This window comes from Mus pahari, chromosome 14 (genome assembly GCF_900095145.1).
Source record: "Mus pahari chromosome 14, PAHARI_EIJ_v1.1, whole genome shotgun sequence".
NCBI lineage: Eukaryota > Metazoa > Chordata > Mammalia > Rodentia > Muridae > Mus > Mus pahari.
In genome coordinates this window covers 45251741-45261489 of record NC_034603.1, presented here as the reverse complement: position 1 = coordinate 45261489, position 9749 = coordinate 45251741, and the positions used below count along the sequence as shown (strand labels likewise).

Below are 9749 nucleotides of genomic sequence, written 5' to 3'. Positions count from 1 at the left end.
TAAGAGAAGAGAACCAGTGTTATTGCCAGATAAAAACTAACATGCCAGCCGGGCTGACTTGGAACTCACTTTGTAGTCTAGGCTGGCCTCGAACTCAGAAATTNNCCTGCCTCTGCCTCCCAAGTGCTGAGATTAAAGATTAAAGCCAAGTGCCACCACTGCCTGGCAAGATTTACATTCTTTTTTTGTTTTTTGTTTTTGTTTGTTTTGTTTTTGTTTTTTTGAGACAGGGTTTCTCTGTATAGCCCTGGCTGTCCTGGAACTAACTTTGTAGACCAAGCTGGCCTCGAACTCACAGAAATCTGCCTGACTCTGCCTCCCGAGTGCTGGGATTAAAGGCGTGCACCACCACGCCTGGCAAGATTTACATTCTTAAAACAGTTTTTCCATTTATTTAAAGTAGGTTTTATTTATTTAATTTATGTATATGAGTGTTTTGTCACTCTGAGCCACCATGTGATTGCTGGGAATTGAACTCAGGACTTCTGGAAGAACAGCCAGTGAGTGTTCTTACCTTTGAGCCATCTCTCCAACTCTATTTCAAGTAGATTCATTCTGAAAGCATATATATATTTTTGCACAAATAAATATAGCTACACTCTAAGTACTTTGTACAATAACTCAGTCTACCTTCTACCTACACTATTTTGGAACTGGAGAGATGGCTCAACATTTAAGAGGCTGTTCCAGAGGACCACGATCCAGGATTCAGTTCCCAATAATGAAACAATTATATGGCAGCTCACAACCATAATTCTAGTCTAGTTTGATTTAGGTCATTTCCCCCTGGTTTTGTTTTGTTTTGTTTTGTTTTGTTGTTAGTTAGACTTTATTTAAGATTTATTTATTTTATTTATATGAGTACACTTTAGTTGTCCTCAGACACACTAAAAGAGAGCATCAGATCCCATTACAGATTTGTGTGAGCCACCATATGGTTGCTGGAAATTGAACTCAGAACTTCTGGAAGAGCAGCCAGTGCTCTGAACCACTGAGCCATCTCTCCAGCTGTTGGTTAGGTTTTTAAGATTGTGATTCAACCTCTTACTCAGGCTCGTCTTGTGTTCTTTAGCATAAGTGATCTTTCATTTCAGATTTATTTCAAGTAGTTGAGACTTTAGGCATGCTCTTTTTTGTACAGCTTTTTCTAATTTTTGTTAGTCTCCCCCCTCTCCCCAACAGTTTTTCAATACATTGTTTCTCTTTGTAGCCTTAGCTGTCCTGGAACTCACTCTGTAGATCAAAGTGGCCTCAAAAACTTGCCTCTGGCTCCTGAATGCTGGGAGTATAGATGTGCGCTACCATTGAGGCCTCTGTGTTTTCTTTCTATTTTCATATACATTTAGAGTCAGCCTATTTCTTTAAAATATCTGTTAGAAATTTCAATTTTAAACTGTTAACTGTTAATTACTTCCTTAATAGTAATATTCTAAATTCTTTATTATTTTGTTCAGTAGAGACAAAGTCTTATGATATAAAAGACTTATTTGTCCTTATACTCATTATATATAATACTATCAATCTATACTTTTGAACTTTTTGCAATTTCTTTTTTTAGACAGCCAAATGCTAAGATTACAAGCTATACCACCATGCCCAGCTTTCTAAATGCTTGTGAAAGAAAATTGTTTGCCTTCTTGTCTTTTCTCCTCCTCAATTGTATGTCTAGGTTACAAGACAGATGCAAGAACATGAGCAGGACTCTGAACTTAGAGAACAGATGTCTGGTTATAAGCGGATGAGGCGGCAGCATCAAAAGCAGCTGATGACTTTGGAAAATAAACTGAAGGCAGAGATGGATGAACACCGACTCAGATTAGACAAAGATCTTGAAACACAGCGTAACAATTTTGCTGCAGAAATGGAGAAACTTATTAAGAAACACCAAGCTGCTATGGAAAAAGAGGTGACCAATTCAACATTATGAATTTGTTTTAGCCCATGTCCATCTCTTAATTATCCAGATTAGCATTTTGAAGTTTAAACTATCTAGCCCTAGGAAATAAGTAAATTGATCCAGGAAAGAGAAACATTCATGTAAACTTGTATAAAGCTTTCAGTTTAAGGAAAGATTCCTATATGCTTTCTTATTAGTTTTATAAATGAATCTGTGCTGCTCTTTGGGGTTTGGGGTGGGTTCAAGACAATGTTCCTCTATGTAGCAGCTTTGGCTGTACTGGTCTCACTTTGTGGACCTGGCTGGCCTCAAAATGACACAGGTCCTCCTGCCTCTGCCTCCTAAATTCGGCTGCAGGGAACCAACAGCCTCTTAGGCCTCCTGGAGTACCCAGACTTGTGTGTCATGCACAGGTATACATGAACAGGTTTTTTAGGGAATATATAATCTTGCCTATATTGAAAATTTTTTTATACCTACTGGATTCTCTTCTACTATCCAACTTAAAAAATGGAAAAAAATGCTTCTTTTAAAATTGGGAAAATGACAGCATAAATATTAATACTTGATTTTTATATAATTTTTTTAAACTATGCAGATATTCATAGTCCTGTTAGGTGATGAGAAAATGAGTATTAGCTTGAGAAGTGTTAGATACTGACATATATAGGGACACAACTCCTTAAATAGTATTTACATTGTGATTAAAAATTGATTCAGAGCCAGGTGGTAGTGGTACACATTTTTTTTTGTTTGTATTTTCGAGACAGGGTTTCTCTGTATAACCCTGGCTGTCCTGGAACTCACTCTGTAGACCAGGCTGGCCTGGAACTCAGAAATCCACCTGCCTCTGCCTCCCAAGTGCTGGGGTACACACTTTTAATCCCAGTACACTGGAAGCAGCGGCAGGCAGATCTCTGTGATTCGAGGCCAACCTGGTCTACAAAATGATTTCCAAGACAGCTACACAGAGAAACTCTGTCTTGAAAAAAAGCATACAGGGGGCTGGAAAGATGACTCAGAGGTTAAGAGCACTGACTGCTCTCCCGAAAGTCCTGAGTTCAAATCCCAGCAACCACATAGTGGTTCACAACCATCTGTAATAGGATCTGATGCTCTCTTCTGGTGTCTCTGAAGACAGCTACAAATAAAATAAATAAAATCTTTTTTAAAAAATGAGAAAAGCAAACATAAAGTAAATAACTAAAATTGTTTAAGTCAGGTGTCATTGCACATAACTAACTATATCTACAGCATTTTTGGGAGACTGAGACAGGATTGCAAGCTGAAGGAAAGCTAGTTGGAGTTACACACACAGCAAGTCACAAACAGCCCAAGTGAGTCACACAGTTAGGCTTAATTAATTTTTTAGAAAAAGGTAGGGAGCTTTCCTAGCGTGTACTAGGCTCAAGATTTTATCCCAGCACTGTAGAAAAAATACAATGGTTAAAAATGTACATTTTAGGAAACAATGGCATTCCAGCAAAATGTTAAACCTATTCTATCTGAATTGATGAGCTCTTGGTTCAGTGAGAGCTTCAGAACAAATGGAGAGTGATTAGGGAAGACCTCTGGCCTCCTCTTGTGCATACTCAAGCAACACATACTTCCCCCCAAATTATATGTGCTACATTTGTAATATTTAAAATTCATTTTCTTATGACTTACAGGTAAGGATCTAATTTGAAGGTGATTGAATTTCATTATTTAATATATAAATTAACTCAGGTAAAAGGGCTTAGTTTGTAGGGCCTGAAAAATGGCTTAGCAGTGAAGAGCATATACTCCAGGGGTCCTATTTTCAATTTCCAGCACCACATCAGGTGACTCACATCCCCTGTAACTCTCACACCAAGGAGATTTGATTCTTCTGGCCTCTGCAGGCAGCACATAACTATATAGACACAACACACACATGTGCACACATAATGAAAACTTTTTAAAATTATTAGTTCATGTTTGAAGGTAAATATGTATTTGCTTTTTTATTTATTGAAGGGAATACATTTTCTTATTAAATAAAATCAAACATTTTGATTCAATAAACACTTTTAAAAAAAATAATTCCACCGTATTGATCTCTCAAATTTGATAAGGGTAAATTGGTTAGGATGGGTTTTTTTGTTTTTGTTTTTGTTTTTGTTTTTGTTTTTGTTTTTTTGCTTCTGGGGATTGTTTTTGTTAATTTGTTTTTCTTTTCTTAAAGTATTCTTGTGCTAGATATTAAACTTATGCTTTAATTTTATCTATTTAACTAACTTGATTTTTTTTTTTTCTTTTACTTTTTTAAATTCTGTATAGGCTAAAGTGATGGCCAACGAGGAGAAAAAATTCCAGCAACACATTCAGGCTCAACAGAAAAAAGAACTGAATAGCTTTTTGGAGTCTCAAAAAAGAGAATATAAACTTCGAAAAGAACAGCTTAAGGAGGTACTTCTTTTACAAAAAATCCTTGTTTTTTATGCTTTGAGTTGTGTTTAATGGTTCTATACCCAATAGCATTAGCATAAAGATTTATTGGCATCCACAAAATATGTATCTGCTTACAAGAAGGCATTGAGTATAATTGATACTTCTCTATAATTAATTAGTTTTCTAGTTGAATAGGAAGTCAATCATTTTCTTGATCCAGGTATGGTGTTGTACACTTGTAATCTGGAACTGTGAACTTAGACTATATAAGAGTAGCCTATCTCAAAAACCACATACAAAGATAGTTGCAGATTTTATGCTTTTTATGTTTTCTCATTTCATAAAATAAAACTATAAAGAATTAATTCCTTCCTTGAATGACAGGGAAAAGAAAGACTCAGTTTTACAGTTTTTGAAGAATTTTATACCTAAGAAAGATGACTGATTAATATTCTGTACAGTATTGATGCTCATTAGGTTCAAAATATAACAGTATGAGGCAGAGGCAGGCGGGTTTCTGAGTTCAAGGCCAGCCTGGTCTACAGAGTGAGTTCCAGGACAGCCAGGACTACACAGAGAAGCCCTGTCTTGAAAAACCAAAAAAGAAAAAAAAAATTTTATATATATATATAACAGTTTTAATTATTAGCATCATAGAGCTTATCATTTTGAATAATGGTATTAGTAGGTTTTTTTTGTTTGTTTTGTTTTGTTTGTTTGTTTGTTTGTTTCGGTTTAGCCCTATATGAATGGTAGTTTTATTCAAGAATTTTTGAGAGCCAGGCATTGGTGGCACACACCTTAATTCCAGCACTCAAGGCATAGGCAGGTGGATCTTTGTGAGTTCAAGGCCCACCTCGTCTATAAATTGAGTTTTAGGACAGACAGCAGAGAAATCCTATCTAAAGAAAAAAATAAACTTTAGAATCTTGAAAAACAGAAGGGTTAAATGGTATGTAACTGTATTTTATCCATAATTCCAATTATAATAATTTTTTTTAACTTGATAGCACTCCTGTCTCTTTTTGGAAAGTTTTTATTGTTGTTGTCCTCTGTTTTTGTTTTTGTTTGTTTGTTTTAAGATTTATTTATGTATATGAGTATACTGTAACTGTCTTCAGACACACCTGGAAAGTGCATCAGATTCCATTACAGATGGTTGTGAGCCACCATGTGGGTGCTGGGAATTGAACTCAGGACCTCTTAAAGAACAGTTGGTGCTCTTAACCGCTGAGCCATCTCTCAAACCCAGTTTTTTTATTTGTTTGTTTGTTTGCCTTTTGAAGATAGGATGTTCTAGATTCACTTTGTAGACCAAAGGTTTGGAAGTAAAGGCATGTACTACCACACCTGGTTTTGGAAGGCTTTTTAAAGGTGTTTTATTTATTAACAAGTCATTTTGTGCTTTAAAGCCAGGAACCATGAAAATTAAGTTGCAAAACTAAAGTTATTTATGCATTGTGATGTATACAGGGAACATATTACTTACCTTTTCTAGGTCTACTGAACTGTTATTAGGGGGAAAAAAAGTGCTTTTAAGTTAACCAAGTAATGGATGGGGCCGGTGTAACTTAGGCCTTACCTTATGTTCCCTTCACTGAAAACAATAAATAAATAAATAAATAAATAAATAAATAAATAAATAAATAAATTTACCATAGCCAACTATGGGAATTGACGCTTATTCTGCTACCAAGGAGTCTAAAGCAAGAAGATTGTAAATTGAAGACCAGCTTGGGCTACATAGTGATAGCAATAAAAAAACTCAAAATTGCTAGTTAAATGTACATTGTATGTTCATATAGGTAAATTTTTTTGTTTTGTTATGTTTTTTAAGACAGGGTTTCTCTGTATAGCCCTGGCTGTCCTGGAACTCACTCTGTAAACCAGGCTGGCCTTGAATTCAGAAACCTGCTTGTCTCTGCCTATGAAGTGCTGGGATTAAAGGCATGTGCCACTATATAGTTAATTTTTATGTAACTGAATGTTTTTTTGGTTGTTTTTGTTTCTAGGAGCTGAATGAAAACCAGAGCACACCTAAAAAAGAAAAGCAGGAATGGCTTTCAAAGCAGAAGGAGAATATACAACATTTTCAGGCAGAAGAAGAAGCTAATCTTCTTAGACGTCAAAGGCAGTATCTAGAGCTAGAATGTCGTCGCTTCAAAAGAAGAATGTTACTTGGGCGACATAACTTGGAACAGGATCTTGTCAGGGAGGTATGCACATTTAAATGATGTAATCAAAATAAATAAATCTTTCAATGCTCGAAATTAAAACTTTTTTGTTTTCAGCAAGGCCTTATTCTGTAGATCCTTCTGGCCTCAAACTCACTATTAAGCCAAATTGGCCTTTAACTTAATCACCTGATTGTTATATAAAATTCTTTATTAAAGAATTTCTTTTGAAGAATGAAAATCTTACTGGGCATGGTGGGCCATGCCTTTAACTCCAGCACTCAAGGAGGTATAGCCTAGTGGATTTCTGAGCTTGAGGTTGGTCTGGTCTACATAGCAAGTTTCAGGATAGCGTGGGCTTCGTAGAGAAGCCTTGTCTTGAAAACGCAAAAGAAAAGAAAATTGGAAATTTTCAGTTACTTCCAAATTTCTGCTTTTGTCCATGTATTCTCTGTACCTGAATTACTATTGTACACATGTTCACAAGACCTCTTTCCCTGTGGTAGAGCATGAGAGAAATCTCTGATTTCCAGTTCCTTTCCCTAGAAGTGCTCTGTTGGATCTGGAGAGATGGTTAAACAGTTAAGGGTACTGACTGGTCTTCCAGAGGACCTGGGTTCAATTCCCAACACCTTCAATGGCAGCTCAGCTGTCTGTAGCTCCAATTCCAGGGCATCTGGCACTTTAAGGCATACATGCAGACAAAACACCAATGCATATAAAATAAAATTAATACTTCTTTTTAAAGTGTTCTGCTTTTTCCCCTCTTATTTACACGTGAAGACACAAATGCATATTAACACATGTACCAACACCTTGTAGGTCATTGTGTCTTTCTCCCTCATTAGAACTGACTGTAAAGTCATAGACTTTGTTCAGTTCTTCATATGCCCATTGTCTAGTCTGTAGCAGGTGTTCAGTAAATTACTCACTAATAATATGTGAATGACAAAAAATACCTGTTTTTGAATATGAGGAAATAAATTTGGCAACTTTTTATCTCTCTGAACTGGAATGGGTACCATCAGGAGTATATGTTACCATTTAACACTTCTTGTTTGTTTTTTGTTTTGATTTTTCGAGACAGGGTTTCTTTGTGTAGGCCTGGGTGCTCTGAAACTCTGAGATCCGGTATGGCCTAAAAGATCCACCTGCCTCTGCCTCTCAAGCCATTTAACACCTTTAATAATTATATTGATTATTACTTGGATGAATGTTGTTAAAATATGCTTTTATGTACTTATTTTTGAGTGGACACATGCATATACAGAGATAAGAGGACTGCTTACAGGAGTTAGTTGTATCCTTCTACCTTGTGGGTTCTTGAGACTAAACTTCACGCTTGACAAGCAGACATCTCTATCCTTTAAGACATCTTTCCAGCCTTTCCAACCTGTTTTCTTTTAAGGTGTTGAGATCTTGTCTTTGTTAACTGAGTACTGAAATTAAAAGCTTGTGCCACCAAGCCCCGACTTGCCTTAAGAAAAAAATAATCTTTATCAGAATCTCTGTCAACATAGATGAGAATAAAATAAGTTGCACTTAGAATATAATGTTGTATATTTACTGAAGAAATTTAGAGGCTGAAGAGATGCTCAACTCATAAAAGTATAGACTGGGGGAAGGGGAGAGGCTGGAGAGATGGCTCAGTGGTTAAGAGCACTGATTGCTCTTCCAGAGGTTCTGAGTTCAGTTCCCAGCAACCACATGGTGGCCCATCTGTAGTGGGATCTGATGTCCTCTTCTAGTGTATCTGAAGAAGGCTATAGTGTACTCATATACATAAATAAATAATCTTAAAAAAAAAATAGACTGCTCTTTGTTGGGGGCATGAGTTCAGTTCTCAACGCTCACATGAACTATAGCTTTTTATTGTTGTTTTTCAAGACAAGGTTTCTCTGTATAGCCCTGGATGTCCTGAAACTCGTTTTGTGGACCCAGCTGACCTCAAACTCAGAGATCTGCCTCCTTCTGCTTTCTGAGTCCTTGGGTCAAAGGCATGTGATACCATCACCTGGCTTAATTTTTTTTTTTTTTTTTTTTAAGATTTATTTATTTATTATATGTAAGTACACTGTAGCTGTCTTCAGACACCCCAGAAGAGGGCATCAGATCTTGTTAGGGGTGGTTGTGAGCCACCATGCGGTTGCTGAGATTTGAACTCCGGACCTTCAGAAGAGCAGTCGGGTGCTCTTACCCACTGAGCCATCTCACCAGCCCCCACCTGGCTTAATTTTTAAGAATATGAACAGAGAAACTAGAATAATGGTCCAGAAATTAAATTAAGAGAGCTGTCTTACCTCCAGAGGACCTGATTTCACTCACATTAGGTAACTCATAACAGCTTATAACTCCAGCTCCTGGGGATCTGACATCTGGCCTCTCAGGACACTTCTCAGAACGTGTGTGTGTGTGTGTGTGTGTGTGTGTGTGTGTGTGTGTGTGTACACGTGCACGTGCATACATACAGACACACACAAACCCACATCATTTAAAAATAAATATGCACATAAACGTTTACCTATAATATGTACATTGTGAGTTCTATTGTAGAAATAAAAAAAGGAACCAGCTTAGATGACTAGTCTTGTAGAAATGGTTGAAAGTTGTTTCACAACGTGGTAGCTTTCAGTAAAATAAAATGTCTTGTGCTGGTTGTGGTGGCATACACTTGTAATCCCAGTACTTGAGGGAAAGGGAGAGGGAGAGATGAGAGATTATTTTAACGAGATAATAAGATAAAGTGAGAAATGTCTGCAAAAAACTGTTGGTCTCTAGGGAGAAGGTTTGCAGGGCAAAGGGTGCCATTGATAGGTGTATGTGCATACTTTGTTGATTTTGTGTGTGTGTGTGAGAGAGAGAGGGAGGGAGGGAGGGAGGGAGGGTGAAAAGGAATGATTGTATGTATACTATATGCCTGCAGTGACTGGAGGGAGGAAGAGGGTGTCAGATGCCCTAGAAGTGGAGGAGACTATGTGCCACTATGTAGGTGCTGGGAACTGAACCCTAATTCTTTGCATGAGCAACAAGTATTTTAATCACTGAATCATCTCTCCAGCTCCCACCCACCACCACCACCCCCTTTTTTTTTTTTTTTTTTTTTTTTTTTTTTTTTTATTTACTTTAAATACCATATATCTGTGTAAAGACATGTTGCACCTTGTGCTTGCATCAGGCATTTGGTGTGATCATTCTTGCAACAGGTAGTGGGCACAGGCCAGACCCAGACCCATCTGATGAGGAAAGAGGGAAGGCCCCAGGCCAGC

The 9749-nt window shown here is 37.1% G+C and overlaps 1 protein-coding gene across 2 annotated transcripts in view; it reads left to right on the top strand.

Moving 5' to 3' along the window:
• Taok1 (TAO kinase 1) overlaps positions 1 to 9749 on the top strand; it is a 91776-nt gene that overhangs the window by 66919 nt on the left and 15108 nt on the right. For both annotated transcript variants that reach the window (XM_021213125.2, XM_029546656.1), the window contains 3 exons: positions 1670 to 1906; positions 4199 to 4327; positions 6322 to 6525. In XM_021213125.2, the coding sequence (XP_021068784.1) occupies positions 1670 to 1906; positions 4199 to 4327; positions 6322 to 6525 (570 nt within the window). The remainder of the gene's footprint in view (positions 1 to 1669; positions 1907 to 4198; positions 4328 to 6321; positions 6526 to 9749) is intronic.